A 20363-nucleotide genomic window follows, 5' to 3' on the forward strand; every position below is an offset into this window, starting at 1 on the left:
ATTTCTTTTTGTATTCGACGTCGAGGCCGTTCAATGCAAGCCTGACAAATTCGACTTCGGGTAAGGGCACTCGGCACCAATTCCGGGCCGATTTGAACCTAGTGAGATAGTCCATTGGTGATTCATCAGATGCCTGAGCCATCCTTGCTAAGGAAGAAACTGACATCTCCATCCCTGGTCGATAAAACTACTCATGGAACTTCTCGACCAACTCTTCCCAGTTCTGGACGGAATTGGGGGGTAGATTAATGTACCAAGCAAATGCTGAGCCGGTCAATGAGAAGTTGAATAGCCGTAACTTATGAAAGTCACTATTGACATCTCCGCATTGCGCAGTGAAACGAGCCACGTGCTCCAACGAAGATAAAGACGATTCACCAGCAAAAAGACTAAAATCTGGGATCTTGAAACCCGTCGGGTACCCAAACGATTCCACGTAAGCTGGGTACGGATGAATAAACTTAGGAAACTTCGGCCCTTTCTTCATGGCCGAGTCAATCATCCGCTGAACTTCGGTCATATCAACAGGTGTTACTTCGACCCTCTGGTCGGTCCCGTCTGACCTACTATTCGACCCTCCTCCTTTCTCCAAGTTAATTGGTTTGGGCAGGGCAGGAATAGGCCCGGCCGGTACAATCGGTGCCGGGTTGTTTCCTGGTAAACAAGGTTGGCGAAGATCGAAAGGCCTGTTGCCACCAACTTGACTAACCAGCATTTCGAGCAGCTTGGTTTGCCGATCATTGGCACTGAGTATCGTGTCATGCAGCTTGTCAATGCCTCGACTGAACGTCTGCTCGACTGACCGAGACTGCTCGTCCAGTCGCTTTCGGAGAAACGACCTTGTTGGTGGGTCTGATCCTTCACCACCATCCTCGTCACATTCCTCTATTATCCCTTCATTGAGAACGCATGTGTTTCTGTTAGGGATCTCTAAACCACGGAGTTGACCGCCGAGATTAAGTTCTCTCTCTCGGCGAGTCGCGCTCGTGGACTCAGGTGTACCAATGCTAAGGGGATTCTGCGCCTGTGGCACACTCTGTCCTATGCTCTGACTCGGTAAATCGGCTGTCGACTTTCCCATAGCTGTTTTCTTTTTTACCGATCGTGTTTCAATTGGCATGAACTTCGTAGTTTAGCACTGGGTCCCACTGGGCGTGCCAAAATGTTGACCCTAGAAACTACAAAGCCTACGTGGCGCGCAGGCCGAGTATATTCTAAGCTAACTACGTCCTTCGGTGATTGCGGGGCGTGCCAACTCGTCGGCCGAGGCTCGGCCGAGGAGTAAATTTGATGATGCTGTGTTGAGTCGCGCTACTGACTTCTGCGTCTTGCGATTGCGGCCGAGAAAGGAACACGTCTCGGCCTCTTGGGTTCTCGAGCCTGAAGACAAGGCTGTTATTTCTTACAAAGTTCACGAACCGTATTCGGCTTGCAATGTGCCGAATAATAACTGTGACACCTCACCTCGCCGAGAAGGCTAATGAGATGACCTCGACCAATAAGGATCCGAAAACCCCTCTCGACCGAGACTTGGATAGGTAACCGACCGTCCTCGCCGCAGTGCTGTTGATGCCAACGGAAGATACTGCGAGACTGACCGACTCTACGGTGACAGAGCTATCTATGCCGACTTAAGATACCACCGGTTGCTTCCACAGTGCTGTTGATGCCAACGGAAGATGTGTCAGCGAAAAAGGAAAAGAAAAAGATCTCAAGTTGTGAGAGTTTGCGCAGGGCAATTTTGTGTTGATTTTTGTGTGGTTCGTCCTGATGCACAGCATCCCCTATTTATAGTACTGAACCTTGAGTCCGAGTTTAAATCCTACTCGGACTAGGTTTCCCCCTCCGGATCGCCTCGACCAGTCCTACATCCACTAGGACTATGAACCTAGTCCTTAGCGAAGCTGGATTAGTTTCCTGGATATCCGATCCCGTCGAGACTCCCCATTGCACTAGGATTCGTCCTAACCGCCCTAGGTTTGGATTCCCACGGGTTGACCGATCCATGGTCCTTTTGCCGCCCGGCCTCCTGGGCTGAGAGTGGTCTTTCCCTCGGCCCAAACTATTATTTTGGGCCCAAACAGATATATAAATATATATACATTTCATTTTGTAAATATGTATGCAACCAATATATCCAAATGTTTTTTTCTGGACAAAGTAAATCATGTATACACTCGTATGCAAGACAATTATCATCTCGCACCCAACTGACAAGTGTTTAGTTGTTTACATGACTAAAACATGCGCAAACACCTAAATCTAAAAGACTTAGGTATTAAGAATATTTTTTTACCCCATTTCAGGGTCTTGGACTTGAGTTTATTTTCCCCTTCCCTTCTTTCTAATTGTTTGAAATTCGACTATTCGAGTAGAATTTATCCCAAATGGAGAAAACTGGGCCAACCTAAAAAAATTGACACTAGTAATTTTAACATTAATTAAGGAAAAAAAATTACTTATCAACGTCTAATGTCGGGTGCAATAACGCTCAGGGGTTAATTATACTAACACCTCCTGAGGTTTATTGTGTTTTCACAAAAACCTTTTACGTTTGAAACATTACACTAACATCCTCTGATCGATGTTCTAAATCACTTTCACATAACTCCTTTAGGGCTGAGATCACTTTAAAATATTTTTTTAAAGACAAATTTATCCTCATTAATATTTACTGTAACAAACAAAAAACAAAAAAGCCTTTTAAAACTAAATATAATAAAACTGGCTCTTTCTGAAATGACATTTCTTAGACTCGCAGTAACGTTTCTTCTTTGAAGTATGAGTATCATCCTCAAGTTGGGATCGACTCAAAGATTCAACAGCTTTTCTTTCTTTCTTCTCATCTGTTTGTTTGCGGATCAAAAAATACACATAAATTCATTAATACTAGATATACTTACTCAGGTAATTAACCAGTCAAATTAAGGGAGCAGGATACAAGGGTCTCGTGATATTCCTCTTTACTTGGAAGTGAAAGGCTTTAGGTTTGAATCTCGTAGATGGCGAATTCGATACCAAATTAAGCTGCCTATTGTGTGGCTTAGCTGAATTTTCCCTCCTCTTAATGTGAAAATATCGATGTAATTATCTAAAGGGTAACTCTCGCAGAGTGACAAAAAACAGCAATTTTTGTTATAATATGTTTCCTCAAACTCGAAATCTTTGGGTTTAACTGCAGTTAAGCTTCAACAGTTTTGGTTAGTATGCAGAATTACAAATAATATATCCTCCTTGACACAAACCTTAAAACAAGAACCAAACGCATATACGCCAAGAAAAATCCGGATCTCACCTCGGAGCTTCGGTGGTTGGGGTGGATTCTTCCCCAGCCTTGGTGATCCTGCGAGCCAATTGGCCATGGCTCTGACTCTGATCTCTGGGTTAGCGGAGCATGGTTTAGGTTACACTTTTGAGTTTTGACAAAGGGAAATTTTATTTAAATCTATTTAACTTATTTCTACACCCAACTTACTCTTTGTACCCATTTAATTTTTAACTAAACTATTAATATCTCTTTAAACCTAAATTTAATACCTAATATATTCCCATAAACCAAATTCAATATGTAGATTTATTTTTACACCCATTTGATTTTTAGAAGCTAAATTTGATGGGAGGAAGCTCAGCGTAAAATTCGGTTAGGTTGAGATCCCCGGTACGGTGGACTGAAGAGTACGGTGAGGACAACTTAATCACACAAAGCGAAGCCTTTCTCAATGAAGTAGTTCTTCGAAATTGGAAGGACTCTCTAAAGGCACTTCAAACTTGTGATGACATTCTCCCTCATGCTGAAGAACTCAACATTCCAAAAAGGCGCATGGAGTCACTTGCCACAAAAGCATCCACTGATCCTAATTCGTTTGGGTGGCCTGTCAAGGAGCATGGCGGCCCCATGCAAAGTCCTGGTGGGAGTGTCCTGTGGAATGGAATAAGTACGGGGGCCAGACCAAAGAAATCAAGTTCAGATTGGTGGTACGAGGATGCATCAACCTTAAGCTTGCCTCTCTACCAGAGGCTGATTTCGGTCATGGAATCTCGTGGCATCAAACAGGAGATCATTGCAGCCTCAATCACTTTTTCTGCAAAAAAGTACCTTCCCGGGCTCAATCGGCGTCAAGGCAATGATTATAGTACTAATCTTAAACCAGTGTCCTTGGGGTCCCCAATGATTGTAGTACTAAATTTTTGTTTGGTCGATTCGTTCTCGTTGCCACTGCTGATGTCGGAACCTGTGATCAATGGCTTCATGTCATCACCACCGCTACTTCCTCCTCCTTCAGACCTCGGCAACCAATTCAAATGTTTTAGCCCCACCAGGAATATCAGGGAATGTTATGACACGTCATTCTTCTCCTTCAAATGTTTTAACCCCACTTTTTGAGAGCAAAGGAAACTGCATCGAAAGGCCATTCAAAGGTGAGCGTAGCTTTCAAATTTTAAGCATAGACCATTTGATTTTTAGCTGCTGTTTGTGTCATGGCGATTAAGCCAAGGGCTATCAACAAAATCTAAGGAGTAAAACATATTCTGTCGTTGTTGTTTCTTTTAGCCGGAAGGTAGGATGCTTTCGTTGTATTTGTTGAAAAAAATTACAGTAAAGTAACTTCTACACTCTAAAAAATTGAAATCAAATGAACAAAAAATTCATAAATTGAGTCATACCTTGTTTGAGGATTCAAAACTTCAAAATCATAATCCATCAATAAAAAAACTTATTTTTCTCTATGAAAGCTATTAGAGTTTTAGTCAGAATGAACGAGTGATCGTAGGATTTAATTATAGTGTTTGAGTTTATTGATAAATATGAGTTTTATTATTAACTTCATTTGTACTTAATAGTAATTATGTAATAGGGTAAAATAGACAATTACCATTTAAAATTTAAGTTGGGTGTAAAAAGAGGTTAAATAGATTTAAATAAAATTTCCCTTTGACAAAACAATAGAATAAAAAAGTTTGGAGTTTTTATTATATTTATTTTTGAAAGCTTCTTACTCTTAAGTAATTAATAACGAGGGTAAATTTGTCTTTAAAAAAATATTTTAAGGTGATTTCAACCCTAAGGGTTTATATGAAAATGAATCAGAACCTCAGAGGATGTTAGTGCAATGTTTCAAATGTGAAGAGAATTTATAAAAACACGATAAACCTCAAGAGGTGTTAGTGTAATTAACCCTAACGCTCGATCGACAGGTCCTTCACTTAGAAGACAATGAGTGTTTTTACTGTGAAATATAGTTTCGCGTTGGCGGCTTATTTGTGAAGATCCCTTGCATTATTATTTCCAAAGATAAATTTTCCAGAATAGATGTATAAATAATGCGTAAAAGAAATTGGGGTGGATGAGCGTAATACACCAAGAAGCCAACACATATCCTCAGGGTCATAACTGATGCGGAAAATGAAGGATGTAAGTATAACACTCCCATACAAATTTAATCATCAAAGCACAAACACCTTAACCTTTCCAACGGTTCCGAGAACTTCAAAAGCAGCTTGAGTTTATTTATTGCAGATAGATCTGAGTTATCATACAAGAGCAGTGACATCTTCTGCCCGACTGCAGCCACACAACGTTATACTCTGTATCCCGCAAGAGGTCATAGAATGACCAGTTGCTGGGACGACAACGAAAAAGTTGCATCGGAGATTCAGAACCAATAGGCCTTTCCCATTGATCATTGTGCAATCCAATTGCTAGCCATCAGGATATAAATATGGTAAAGGGGTAGGCAGATATTTATACGATATGGAAGGCATGATGAACAATTAAGGAACTACCCTCCACCCTTCTTCCGTTTCTCATTTTTGCACAAGTAGAGCGTAGTAGTTGGTTTCCATGGTAGATGGCCCATCAATGGTCTAGATAAGAAAACTGTACTCCGCCGTCCAAAATTATTTGTGATGCCAACAAGGTCATGCACCAGAAATTTCACTTCTTTGACTTGATGAAGCGCCACGCTTACTCCACTTCGTTAAGATGTAAGCCATGGCAACCTTAGCGCCCAGGCTAGAGTGACCACGAGACAGGCAGACCACTCCCCCAAGAAGCAGCAGGCCATTGGCCAACAATTTCGTTGAAGGTGTTCTTGACAATTTCCTTCCCTCGCCCGTGGTTGGTCTGCAAACAGATGTTGCTACTGAGGTTGCTTGAGAGGTCATTTCATCCGTGGCTTCTAATCCAGGAGGAACCTGTGTGGAGGAGAATTACAATCAGTACCAACAGCATGCAGATTACAAATATGTAGAAAGATCAGATATTTTGCATCTCTAAAATTAAAAGAAACGAGCATGAATAGTAAACTATAGACATCCTTCAGAGACTTCCTTAGACTCCTAGTTACTGATAGGGGCAGGAAAAGCCCGGTACGGTCACTATTTGTTTCACCACTATAAAGCACCAGAGACAAGCATGAGCGGAGTAGTTGAGTTAAGGCAAACATTCAAATTTTCATCTAGGCTGCACAATGCTACAAACATGTAGCAATATATGCTCCGGATGTAAAATAACCTTGTCTAGGTGAAACAAACCAATTATTATCAGCATTCAATGTTGGTCAGAACCTTTAAGTCAAAAAACACGAAACCCTTACCAAGCAGCACAATACTGACAAGATATACAAAACATGAATCCCAGACAAAGCCCAAGTTACTTGAGACAGACCGGTGCTTAGACAACTAAGCATCAAGTGGAAGTTTACTATATAAGACCAAGAGAATTCATCTACCTCAACTAACTCTCTAAAGAAATTAATACATGAGAAACCAGCCAAGTACCCTGATAAGTTGGATAAAGCTCCATCAAGAAATGCCTTAAATGTAGCATGAGTCCAAGACAACCAATGTATATTAAAATTTAGGAGACTAAAATTTAAACAATACAACTCCATCGAAGAAAGTTGTCCTGACCCTTTTAATTAACGTGACAGCAGAAGCAGCAGAACTTGATTGATGAGAGTTGATTGTCGAATATCTGTTAAGTGCGCTGCCCATCTTGCACACATAGCTCCATATGCCCCTAGAAAAGGCCAATTTTGCCATCTCCACATTTAAACCAGCATCTTCTTGGTGAAACATCTTGATCTCACAAGCATTAGTACCAGGCACTGTAACAGATGATTAAAATCGGAAAATTATAAACAGTTTCTGTTTCATAAAATTCAGTCTGCCAGAATTTCAGCCAAAGAAATCTTTGAAGTCTAAGTGGTGCTTTTGTGTTTTGCCTGATATGTGCAACTAGCGCCTAAGAAGAAGAAAACTCATTTCTTTATCCACCACAAGTACATTAAGGAAAAGTGGAAAACTATTGATCAGAAATTACTGTGTTATGTTCAGTAGTATAGAGCTTAGTTAAGCATATGTGCTATTTGAAATAGGCCTTATAGTTCACGGTACGAGTTTCTGAATAATTATGAAAGCAGCTCAAAGTGGGATAAAATGATTAATTGAAATTAAACATAAAGACAAAGGAAATTTCCTTTTATTGAAATGGTAGATACAAAATAAACAACAAAGTTGGACTCATTGGCATCTTGCCTTTTCGGATTCGCCAACCAGATCTGAAGGTATGAACACGCACATACTTCTTCTGGAGTGGTGCCAAAGAATGTTCACATTCCTGTCATCACCCATTATTGGAAAGCATATCAGGTAATTTATAAAGAGAGGCAGATAAGTGCTAACAGGACGAAGAGAACCAAAAGGAAAAACTTAATTGTAAAAAAATAAAAGGGAATTATACTAGAGAAAGCGAGAGATGGAGAAAGAAATGCAAAAGATATTACGTGCATCACTGCATATATGATATATCAACTCATTAGATAACATTTGGACCACCTGCACATGGAAAATCTAAACTTCACACAACTCAAAACTGCCCAGATGTAATTTACTTATGAATAATTTTCAGGTAGCAGTTACCTTGATAAAACAATAAAAGGTTTTATCTTTCCCCTCCCACAATCTCCAAGCTAATACATATTCTCTAGCTGTCAACAGTGGAAACTTTTTTATTGTCCGACCAACTTCAACCCCATGGTTTTTGTCCATCTGTAACTGCTCATGCTGAATCAGCATCTTGTCCCATTGTTTTCTGTAATCATTGTCCATGTAGAAGTCTCTCAGCTTCTCAGGAGAGCAATTCTCAAATATCGTCACACTCAAGTATGTCAAAGGACCATCCTGAATGCAATAAAATAGATACATAAACTCAATTCCATAGCCTTTATTTACTAAAACCAGTAGAGTTAAACAAGGAATCAAGTATTTCATGTGACCAACGGATTCTAGAACAAGAATAAACGCCACTGGTAATTTTGGGGTACAGAAAGGATAAGTTAGCATATCATAATCAATTCAAAGACTAAGACAAGATGAATGACCTTAGGCTTGCAGCACTTAGCATAGTAAGATAGAATATCATTTCTTTTGTCTATGACATTTTCCCATTTCACATTTTCGCCTGTCTTCTCCTCCAAGTTATCAATCAGAAACTTCAAATCTGCATCTGTCACCAGTTCTGAGGTGCTGCAGAAGTAAACAGAACGAACACTTAAGTAACACAATCATAACTTGATCCCACAAAATTTGATTTCTAAAATCTCAATTACCAATCACCCCAAAGTTCTACTAGTTTTTAAACAAAATTGGAGAAGAACAAGAAACCCAATGAAATTTGACATATACACATTGAGAAAATGAAGAAAAACCATCCATTCGATCAAAACCCAATTATCATATAACTTAAATGGATCGAATAGAAAAATTAACCGAAACCCAATTGAATAGAGATAAAACCCAACTCAAAAACCAAGAGTACAAAACCCAATCCGCAAAATCTTAGATTTAAAACCAGAAATCACCAAATCAGAAAAAAAACAAGACGAGACGAACCCAACTGAACACAGGCAAACCCCAGGAGGAAAATCACCTGAGCTGCGGACTTCGAGAGCCAGAAGTGGGGGGATCAGAATCCGATAGAACCGGAGAAGCACTGGAGGCAGAGGATTTCCGAAAGAAAAACCTCTTGGCACAGTGGCAAGCCAAGACGAAGAGCACAGCGACGAGAGTGGCGAAACCGCCATGAATGTTTTCGCGCCAAAATTCCTCCGACGAACCGAGGAATAGGCCGTGAAATCTGCCTGAATCCGCGAATTTCACCATCTCCATCGATTTGCGATTGATCTCCGGTTCGCTAATCGCATAGTGATACAGTCACAAGGAGCTTCGGCGTCGCTATGCACGCCCTGGTTCGTTGTGCTTTGCGAACAACTCAAGCCTCAAGGCACAGAAGTCACCCAAGGAGGGGGGATAATATCGTCTTTTGGAGAAATTTTCCATTATGGCGGAAACATGGTAGTACTCCACATATTTTTACATATATGGTAGGAAATTATATTTTTTTAAACTATTAACTTTTTAACACATATTTCATCATTAATATAATGACATGTAGTGTATCATTTAATGTTACAATCACACTGAAAAATTTATCGGTCTTTTCATGATGGACTTTGGGTTCAGTATTGTTTGACACGTGGCACTCTTTGTTGACCAAACAATGGTAGTGTATTGAAATAAATGGACCCGGCTTCTCTGCCCTCTCATTTTCCATACACTCTCATCCCCTTCTATTTTGTGCGGTCATGGTTAACCCATGTCAACATTTTATATTAATTTTTTTTATAGAGATAATAAAACAAAAAACAATAGTAATATAAAATATTGACGTGGCTTAACCGTGACCGCACAAATAGGAAAAAATGAAAGTGTATGGGAAGTGGGAAGGCAGAGAAGCTAGGTCCGAAATGAACGGTCTACCCTTTCCTCACATCTCAATTCCATTCCCATTGCCATCCTTTGTTTTCTTTTTTCTTTTCTTCTTTTTTTTGTCAAATCCTTTGTTTTCTTTTTTATTAGGGAAATCATGAATGAATGGTAAATTGGGAAGGGTGGTATGATCCACATACTTATTTTTACTTTTTACATATCTTTTATAATTTCATGTCGTCAGGTCAAATGAATTGAATAAGATTATAGATAAAAATTAACAAAAGTGTGTAAGAGGTAAAAAGAGATGAATAAATAGCACCACCCAAATCGAAATGATACTGGTTGTTCAGGTATGAGAGTGATATGATATTGAATGAGCAATTCGATACTGGTTGTTTAGGTGGAGATTAATCTAATACATAATTGTTCCAATATGAAATAATTGATTGTAATGCAAATTTTAATGCATAGTCCTTAACTTAAGAGATGTGAACAAAGAGAATAATACTTAACATTATATGTCACTTTCTTGACAGTGCCCTTGAAAGATTATTGACATTCAACATTCAAGATAATCTTTCTTTCTTAGCAAGTTAAAGTTTTAGCTCTTATGAAGTATTTAGGTAATTCACAAGAGATTGGTGTTCAACCACAAAGGACCCCAAAGCTTGATGTGACAACCCAAATTTAGACCTCTTTTCAGAGGAAGATGATCTTCTCCTGATTCACTTTGCATGGATTTTAGGGATCCTTACATCCTAACCGTTCATCGTACATCGTGTGGTTATTTTTCGTCAGATACTATTCGTGTTTAATTTTAAATAAAAAAAGTCAAATAATTTATGACCGCACAATTCACGATAAATTATTAAGATATGAGAATTCCTATGATCCTCACAATTTGAATATTGATGGGATCCAAACCCCTTTTTGGAAGCCACAAATGTAGATGGGATTCCATGTCATCGCTCTCATGTATAAGATAGGAAGATAAACATGGATTTTAAAAGATAAAGTTAAATATTTACACAAAAGAACAAAAGTTTGGAATATAAACTTCTCTTCAAAGAAGGCGTTGCTAAGGCGGAACTGATCCCTTAAGGCCCTCATTTCAAAAATTTATGAGGTCTTTTTACATATGAGCTTTCAAATTATTCTTATATAAATTAATCTATCAGCTTAAATAATCTATGTTACACTTAAATATAATAATTATGCAAAGTGATTAAATTAAAAAATAAAAAATAAAAAATCCCACATGAAACCTTCTGTCTTCATCCTCTACTATCTTTCTCCTCTAAATCCCCTTCATCTCTCTATCTTTCTTCCTATCGTTCACTCCCCTTCTCTCCTCTTAAATTTTTTTCTTTTTGTCTTTTCGCGTATGAAAAAGGAGGAGGGACTTGGTTCAAAATCTATGTCTATAAAGCAACAAGCGGTTGTGGAGACACATATATCTTGCAAATAAGGAAACATAAAATTCATTGATGCACATGCATTAAAAAAAATTGCAAGTCGAGCATAGCAGACTTGATTAAAGGCTGGTTTGGTATTGCTGTACTTTGAAAAAAAGATGTTGTGAGAATAAGCGGCTGTGCTGTGAGAATAAGCGGCTGTGAAATAAATCAGCAGAGTGTTTGGTAAACTTTTTTTGTAAAAGTGCTTTTGGAAAAAAAAAAAGCAGTCTAATAGTGGGTCTTTTCATTAAAGGAGCACTGTAACTCCGTGTGCTTTGAAAAAAAAGCCAGTTTTCCAAAGCTGCAAATAGCAGCTTCAGCTTTTTCCTTTGATTTCAGCTTATTCTCATAACAGCTTCCAAAATAAGCCCTTTTTTTTTTCAGTTTACCAAACACCTAAAACCCTTACAGCTTTTTTTCATGGGTGCTTTTTTTTTTTAAGCACCTCACTCCCAAACCACCCCTAAAAAGGCCTTCGTGATGGAGATACCGAGATAGCATGCAAGAAGGGTAGTTATATATTAATTCACATTGTGATTTAGTAATACAGTCTAGTGGAATTCATTCTCACTTATAAGTGAAAGGTTTTAAGTTCGAATCTTAAGAATAGCGAGTTCGCATCCAATTTATTTATTTTTGATCAATTCACATCGGCTATAACACTCATTTATTTAATACAATTCACATCGGCTATAACACTTATCTCTACTAATTAATAAAACACTCAGTCAACCAAAATTCTATGAAATTACCAGTTTAACCCTCTAATTAAAACAGAATATGAATAAGAAATATGGGGCAGAAATGTAATTTCACATAACCAAATTTTGTTGTTTGTTTTTTTCAAAGCATCACCTACATGTAATCCTAATTTGTCTCTAATTAAATATAAAAAAATAAAAATTTCCACTCCCCCATTCTCTATCACTCTTTTCATCTCTCCTTCTATTTCAAAAACAAAAATAAAAAATTTTCTCACACACTTTGTGTGTGCCCATATGCTAGTATTTATTTAATACAATCATCATCTCTATAGTCAGATGATGATTGTATGAGATACATATATTCACATGTATTCGCTAGCACAAGAAGACTAGCTATATATTAGTTCACTTTGTCAATCTAGTAATACTATCTAGTGGAATTTCTCCTCACTTTTAAGTGAAAGGTATTAGGTTCAAATCTTATAAATGACAAGTTGGCAACCAATTTATTTATTTATAATCAATAATTGATCAAAAAACTTAAAAAGATGAAAAGAAAAGAATCTCATTCTTACAAAAGTGAGCACGAGTGCGTGAGTAACTTTCAACCGGTGATGGATAATTAACTAACAAAATATCAACGATTAACATCCACCTACGGAGACTCACTAGCACACATCTCAAACAAAAAGCATGATCACGAAACGCATCATGTTATCTATTTTGGGAACCGATATTATGCTCAAGGGCTCACTTCAAGGAACAAAAGCTGTGACATTGCTTGTTAGTCAAGGGTTTTCTAAGGTAAAACAGTGTATGGAATGATGTACCCGTGTTTGAACAGTTAAAATCTAGCCATGCAAATCCAGCCGTCTAATACACCGCGCACACCGGGTGCATCATAGAATTTCCTGTTAGTCAAGTATTTAGAAGGGTGCTAGTGATGAAAATAATCAAAGAATCAAATTGTGAATAAACATATAATATAGGAGGTTTTTCCCTCAAGGTCTTTTTGCTGCATACTTTTTATTGAACTGTCTGCGAAACTGGGAAACAATACAAAGGCAAAAAACACGAACCAATATCTTCAAGAGAACTACTCTCACTCAAAACCTTATGAAACTACTGACTACAATCGGAAAGCAGCACCCAGGACGCATATGATACATGAAGCCCGTCATCAGCTTCGTAGAACTGGTAAAAACAAAAGCCTTTTTTCATTCAGATACTGATGCGCTCTTTATGAATACATCGAGACATCAGGCAACCTAATCACAAGTTAATAAAAAAACTGAAAGTAGCATTGAAGTTTCTGTCACATACAAACCGAGAGCATCAATGTCATCCTAACCGGTCTGAACAGAAGGCACGGAAGCTGGCATCGCATCTTCAAGTTTTACTCTGGCACCAATGGAGCCGTCAGAAGCAGGACTAGCTCTTTCAGAAAGGGTATTAGCTTCTTTACTGCCCTCATCCAAGCGGACAACTTGAGCAAAACTCTTGGACATGTGCTTGATGTAATCACTGGGAATTTGAACAGTATTTTTGTGCTCATTTTCTCCAGCCACACCGACAGCAATCAGGCTGGCTTGCTGTCTGGCCTTCCGCTCTTGCATTGCTTTCTGCCGGTCTTCATAAAATTCAAAGTCATCTAGAATCGACATCTCTGTTTCATAATTCTTGAAGATATTCAACATCTCAATTCCCTGCTCCAATTTCACCTGCACACATGGGAGCAAAACCAGGGCTTGTAAGCATAAGTACAAAGACTAGCCAAAATACAACGTGCTTCACGATTTCTAATCTATATCTTAAAATTTTGTTTTCCATCAAACTCAAATGAATAACATAGATCACATGCTAAGCACTCGAATAACTTCCGTATGGTCATCTCCTTAACATAGAACAAGTAAAACAGAACAAAAGGGGAAACAGGAGGACAAAGCCTACAAATGATTCATATTAAGTAAGGAAAATAAGTGGAAACAAGATGAAAATTCAGACTCAACACCAAGAAATTACACAAAAAGCATCGGTGGTGCATCTAACAGTATTTTAGGAGGCATTATGAGCATCAGAAAAAACAAAGACCTTCCGCAATAAAGATCACATCTACCTAATTAGTTATAGTCCATAAGCAGGCAATGACAGAAAGATCAATAACAGACAGAAGCTCAGTCAAGCTACTATAAGTATTCTAACAAAAACTAAATATTTAGCTTTCCCCTGGTAATGGATATTGTTTTTACGAACAGGATGCAATATATTTCCTATATTATAAAAAGTCTTGTTCCCAAATTGTCACCTCTTGAGTATCTCGGCTGTTAGTTACAGGCTTGTTGTCATTATTTTCAAGAATGATGTGACGAAACTGACTATTGGGGACATCTTTAATCATATGCCACTTCACAGGGAACTGGCCACTCCATTTGTCTTGCTGCCAGTAATCCAGACTCTTGTCAAAATCAACAGGTCCAATCATTTCAGCCACCCCACAGAACTGAGCACTAGCATTCACCTGGTATTATGAAGTACAGCAATGTAAGGGAAAACTGGGCATCAAGGATGAAACAGAAAGAATAAGAAACGGAAAAGGAAGAAATCATGTAGCATATGTTACTTATCTTGTGAACATCACCAAAAAGATCTTATTTGAAGAAAAGATTGTATAATTACCGAAAAGAAGAGAAAAATTGGGCAGCTATCATGCATCTCCTTAGCTTCACGATATGCAGCATCCAACTTTTTGTTACCGTTTGGCGTGCTGGCCCAGACACCATATTTGATGCTCTTGTGAACATTATCTTCACTGTATGACTTGATAATGAAGAACTTAGCATCTTTGTACTCTGTTACAAAATCAGGCCTGTTGATTGATTCATCAAGGACCTTGTTTGTAGAAGCATTATGTTTGGTGTTCTCCACAGAGCTATCAGCCATGATTTGACTCTTTGGCTTTGAGGCCCTCGGGCCCCGATTCTGCTCACAAAGAATATCAAGGGGGGCATTGCAACTGCATATAGGACCGCTGCCCCTCACATGCCGCTTGCTATTTTCTAATGATAGAAAGCCACGATTGTTAGCTCCAAAGCTAGAAAACGATGCACTTCCAAGGCCAGATCCCTGATTATAACCACTGGGCATGTAGCCTCTGTTATAAGAGTTTGAACCAGATCCAAACCCATACATAGACCTTTGTTGTTGAGAAGCCTGTGGAAAAACGACTATTCATTAATACTAGAATCCATGAGTCTAATTAAATTCAGCAAGTTCCAGATGATGGTGTAAATGACAATCAACTCACGTCCCACGATATATAGGCTGGCATCATTTCCAAGATAGTGATTCATAAAAGATAAGCCAAAGTTGCATTACACCAAAAATGGAAGATGACAGTAACCTAATGATCTACACCTGAACTCCAATATTGGTAGATACCCATAGTTACTAAACCCAATGATTCCTTAATATAGATATTTAACCAGCTCAACAAACTATACAGCATTCTTCATTGCCATTGAAATAAATTAAAATGTCTTGATTTGGATAACATTGAATCCTATGATGGACTTTGAGTCATTGTGTCCAGTATTTTACTAATAAACATTGCGCTGCTGCAATCAGTTTTCCTTGCAATACATAGAAATACCAACGGCAAAGATTCTAATTATGGTGCATTGCAAAGACTAATATTTAATAAACATGATTTACAAAAATAAAAAATCTTGATGCAAGGAGAAGCAGAGAGTAAACAACTTAAGAACAGGGGTGAACAAGGTAGCACATGTTACAGTACCAGTCAAAAGCAGCTTGAAGAAACTGTTAAAAGGAAAGCGGGAGGTGAGAGAGGGAAGGAGAGAGTAGAATATATATTTCCTGAAAACTTTGACTTCCATATGACAAAGTGGAAATAATATTTTGAGCAAAAGTACGTAATATAACATTTTCTGCAAAATATATGCAAGTTCCTTCCTCCAAGATTTGATGGAAGAGAAGAAACCAGAAATCAGTTTCAAAAACATTGTTGAAACAGGATTGAAGAGAAAAAATAACCAATGAGATTTCAAAAGATCATAATTAAAGACATGCACAGGTACGAGAACATACCATGCCAACATTCTGCCCATATGAGCCCAGTGGGCCAATTGGCTGTGGAGACACTGATGGCGATAAGGGAGACCTGTGCCTGTCTGAGGGTTTTGGCCAGTCTGACAAAAGACCTCCAGATCTAAATCCATCAAATCCTTGCTGCAAGTCATGAAAACCATGACTACCAGGATTTCCAGGAAAATTGCCTCTACCAAAAGATCCCACTGGAGGATGATAACCAGGCCTTGGTCCAAAAAGCATATTGTCACCTTGTTGGTCGATATTAACTAAGGTGGTGAGCTCTGGTTGTGAAACTGTAGTAGGTGAGGTAATATATTGCATGCTAGGAGGACCAAGCTGCTGATAATAAGGCGGTCCCGAAAATGGGTATTGCTGGGGGGAATATAACTGGGCATCTCCACCTACGGATGGCATTGGTGTTGTAACCGGGGAGTAAGGCCCATATGGCATTTGTGGATTGTAGCCATATCCAGAATGAAAGACTAAAGAAGGATTCTCATTGTAGACACCCTAATCAAGATTGAAAATACACGAAAATTACAATTAGTTAACCTGAAAGAAAGAAACGTATATATATGAATGATGATGCATAAAGATACACTCACAGGAGAATTAATCTCCAATCCTTCGGTGTTGATGTATGGAGAATATTCGTCCCACTCACCAGTTCCATTTTCATAACCTACATCACAGATGATAACATTGTATCTATACTTACATTCTATGGAAGCAACAAAAAACATAACTAAAGACTACAAAGGACTACTTTACAATTTATTTTTCCTTATATGACATGTCAAAAACTATCCCTCTCTAGAACTATAGTTAAAAATCCATTTATGAATACAAGCCTCCAAGACAGTATCGAGTACCGACCAAAGAAAAAGAATACTAGGTCAGCTACAAATGTATAAAATTTGGAATTTATATTCCAACCTCACAACTGAAGCCACATTTTGATTGGATTACTAAACACAAAAAAGGGAAAAAAAAAATCCTTCCTGATGGAGGTATTCCACTGTAATGTTGAAAAGGCCAACAAACAGTGAAGCGTATTTTCAGACTCAACCCAGCTGTGAACAGCTCATTCCATGGCAGCGCATCCCGACCCAGATGAATAAAAGACTAACCTCTATAGTAGAAGGGCTGGGCCTGAGGGGCATAAACATTAGGTGGGAAAACAGTATGATCTCCACCTGAACCAAAAGGACCTGATTGACCTGCTGCCTCCCTTGGAAGACCTATGGTGGCAGCATCTGGAGAAGGATTAGGAGAAACTGACCTCTCATTTTTTGAGACATGGGGCTGATAACAGATAAACAAACGAAAGTTGTCATGCACGAGGGAGTAAAGAGAAAGAATTGAATTTAAATTACAAAGAACTGGCAATGGATCAGAAGAGTATCGTGTTGGACTCACAACTACCTGCTCCTTCATGCTATCTGGTTCAGCAGGTTTCTCTTCTGCATCCATGATCAGTATGCTCAGTGACTTAGTAGAGTCTTAGAAACATAGGGAGTACAAATTATTGACCAACCAAAGCAAAATTCGGGGATAGGAAAACTTGAAGCTATGAATATGTGCGCACATATCCACGCGTGCACACCTACCCACACATGATAAATAGAAGTACATGAATATATTTCATAATCATGTCCACATCATTAGGTTCAAATAAAAAACACGAAATTTTGAGCTACCCACTCGTATTGAAAAAAGTCAAAAACAAAAACAGAGATAAAGATCCCAACTTCACAAAAGCTGCCATAGATATGATCCTAATTGCTCAAACTATAAACAATGAAATTCATGGAACAGGAAATGTTTTTGGATACACAATGAAGCACGATGTCCAGCTGTAATTATTTCAAGAGAGCTTCTAGCGATAACCCAAATTGCAAAAAGAACTAAAAATAAAATTTTCATGAATTTTATAATGAAAAGAAAAATAAGCAAAAAAATTTGGACTAAAAGGACTCATTTTCTTTCATCTTATAAAAATCTTGAACTTTTCAAATTCATCCACCTCCTACTATTAGGAACAACGGCTTTTCTTTTCAATCTGCCTCACCGCAGTCCCCAGTAAACCAGACCATGGCGATACACATATAAAGACTACAATGACGAGAAATGAAACCACACGGTAGGATTAGCAGAAGCGTGATGCCCTATTACCTATTTAACTTTTGTTCAGAAAAGGTACATTTTTGCCATATCAAAGAGAGGCTTCTTCACAAAACCCGAGTCTGAAAGTAGTTTATACTTTATACACATGATATATAAATTTGATTGCACAACCACTGTACAGTCCCTAGTATACTTTTTGTTGACAGCAACTTCAGAAATGAATATCAAAATGATTCCTATAACCCAAAAATGATCACTAAAACTGTATCTTCACTGCATATATGCATGAATAAATTGATCCGTGATTCCGTACAGTATTCGGACTAAACTATGACTGAACTCGATGCAACACATTCACACGATCCAACACATCATCAATAAATGACCTCAAACACAAAAATCGAAACACGAAAACAGAATATGAACAATCAATGCTTACAACAATTCTGTCATGACAATACACAGATACTACTAGATCTCCAATCCCAGACACTCCTCAGCCTACCAGCAAAGCCAGATCAGGACACAGTTCTAAAAACCAAGCCAATCACAGATGCCAAAATTCCCACGGCAAAAATCACTAAAACTCGAAATCCCCAACAGAAATACCAAAAAACACACCAATTCATTGACTTTACATACAAATCAAAGAAAAACAAACAAACCCATCTGAGGAAATGATCAACAAAAACAACCCAGATTAAAAAAAAAAAAAAAAAAACAATAACATGATCGAAATTCAAGAGGCAGAATTAAGCAAAGAGAATAAAAAGGTAGATTATTTATGATATGGGATTGTTGGGATTGACGTACCGGAAGTACGATCTGGAGCCTGCGGTTGGTTTGCCGCCATGAATCTCAAGCAAAGATCTTCAATTTTCAAGGAGACAGCACCACGCACGAGAATCCAAGCAGGAGGTACAGTATCTACCTATATACATCTATATATGTATATATTTTTTACCTCTCTCTCATCTAGTTACAAGACATAATAACAATATTATGATTATTTTATTTTATTAAAAAGTAAAATTATATTTGTTTTATAACGTACGCCATGTTTATCCTGCAGATACAAGAAGTTTCTCGCTATGGTTTTTTGCTTTTTTATTGGATTTTAGTTTTATTTATTTATTGGTAAAATTGGAGGAAAAAAAAAAAAGAAGGAAAATGCGGGCGTGGAAGTCACTGAAATGGTAAAATTGTGGGGAAAGCCAAAGGAAGAGTGAGGTGCCCAGAAAGAGAAATGTGCACATGTTATCCTGCACACTGTGAGGACTGACTCACTTTACTTCTCTAGGGCTGTTTGGTCATTCAAAAATATGTTCAAATATAGTTTTAGGACATTAATTGAAGCGAATACTTTTCAATTCTCAATTATTGAAATGATGAAGTCGATTGTGTCAAATTTTTATTGGTATGTCGTCGATGTTTTTATTTTTTTATTTTTTTTGTGTCGAGAATTAAATATTATTAAAGATGAATTTGAATGTTTATTGGTATGTCGTCGTTGAGTAATCAAAATATAGTTTTAATCAATTGAGCTATTGTTATTTATTTTTTTGATCTAATCATTCCATTTTTCAAGAAAAAGTTGGTCAAAATGATCAGTTCTTCAATATGTGGTTGATAATGGATTACCATGTCGTAAGTATTTAATCATTAAGACATTGTTATTTGATTTCGATGAGTTCAACAATTAAGTTACGTAGAAGGAAAAAAAAACAAAAAAACCATATGAGGCATTCTTCCAAATGTATTGATTGTTCCCAAGCGGCCCTTATGATTTGGTAGCAGTGTAGCAAGTACACATGAGATCCCACAAAGCTGTGTTAACCATGTTGCTGTAAAAGGATTAGGATTCTTTCCCCTTCTCTTTCCATCCCCTCCTCTCATATTCTCTTGTTTTGTCTTTCTCTTGTTATAAAAAATTAATATAAGATATTAATATGACTTAATCGTGACCGTTCAAATAGGAGAGAAGGAAAGGGAAGGAAATAAAAGAGGGGAGAGAATCCTACTCCCCTGTAAAATGCTCTATTTCCCTTCTCTTACTCACAATCTTCAATTGATGCAACCAAAGACAAAAAATGGGTACTCCTGCAGGTCTCTCTTTCTCTCTTGAAACCGATATTTAGTCCATATGGCATTATCGTTGAAGAGTTACTCGCTGAGTGTTTATAACGTACAT

At 37.9% G+C, this 20363-nt stretch overlaps 2 protein-coding genes across 6 annotated transcripts; both read right to left on the bottom strand.

Annotated features, from left to right (window-relative positions):
• Positions 1–5487: 5487 nt before the first annotated feature.
• LOC126582805 (uncharacterized) lies at positions 5488–9291 on the bottom strand. The gene is made up of 6 exons (XM_050247010.1): positions 8933–9291; positions 8385–8529; positions 7924–8184; positions 7540–7621; positions 6913–7109; positions 5488–6195 (listed from the first exon to the last, which is right to left on the bottom strand). Exons 1-6 carry the CDS (start codon positions 9169–9171, stop codon positions 5920–5922), a joined length of 1200 nt encoding a protein of 399 aa, XP_050102967.1. The 5' UTR covers positions 9172–9291; the 3' UTR covers positions 5488–5919.
• A 3610-nt stretch (positions 9292–12901) lies between these two features.
• On the bottom strand, positions 12902–19245 carry LOC126582030 (YTH domain-containing protein ECT4-like). Of its 5 annotated transcripts, none has more exons than XM_050245994.1 (8): positions 18986–19245; positions 17465–17547; positions 17176–17350; positions 16651–16727; positions 16043–16555; positions 14612–15145; positions 14241–14453; positions 12902–13656 (listed from the first exon to the last, which is right to left on the bottom strand). In XM_050245994.1, the coding sequence occupies exons 1-8, from the start codon at positions 19023–19025 to the stop codon at positions 13282–13284; spliced, it is 2010 nt and encodes a 669-aa protein (XP_050101951.1). In that variant the 5' UTR covers positions 19026–19245; the 3' UTR covers positions 12902–13281. The 5 variants fall into 5 exon arrangements, with proteins under 5 accessions (XP_050101951.1, XP_050101952.1, XP_050101953.1 ...); XM_050245995.1 differs by having other exon boundaries at positions 17471–17547; positions 18986–19244; XM_050245996.1 differs by having other exon boundaries at positions 17465–17508; positions 18986–19243.
• Between the last annotated feature and the right edge of the window lie 1118 nt (positions 19246–20363).

This window comes from Malus sylvestris, chromosome 9, assembly GCF_916048215.2.
Source record: "Malus sylvestris chromosome 9, drMalSylv7.2, whole genome shotgun sequence".
In the NCBI taxonomy this organism is placed as follows: domain Eukaryota; kingdom Viridiplantae; phylum Streptophyta; class Magnoliopsida; order Rosales; family Rosaceae; genus Malus; species Malus sylvestris.

Coding starts and splice junctions, on each gene's coding strand:
- LOC126582030 (XM_050245994.1), bottom strand. CDS start 19,025: ATGGCGGCAAACCAACCGCAGGCTCCAGATCGTACTTCCG. Junction 17,351..17,464: donor GCATGAAGGAGCAGGTAGTT/GTGAGTCCAACA, acceptor ATCTGTTATCAG/CCCCATGTCTCAAAAAATGA. Junction 15,146..16,042: donor ATGGGCAGAATGTTGGCATG/GTATGTTCTCGT, acceptor GTTTTTCCACAG/GCTTCTCAACAACAAAGGTC.
- LOC126582805 (XM_050247010.1), bottom strand. CDS start 9,171: ATGGAGATGGTGAAATTCGCGGATTCAGGCAGATTTCACGGCCTATTC. Junction 8,530..8,932: donor TCTCGAAGTCCGCAGCTCAG/GTGATTTTCCTC, acceptor TTACTTCTGCAG/CACCTCAGAACTGGTGACAG. Junction 7,110..7,539: donor TGGTTGGCGAATCCGAAAAG/GCAAGATGCCAA, acceptor CATCTGTTACAG/TGCCTGGTACTAATGCTTGT.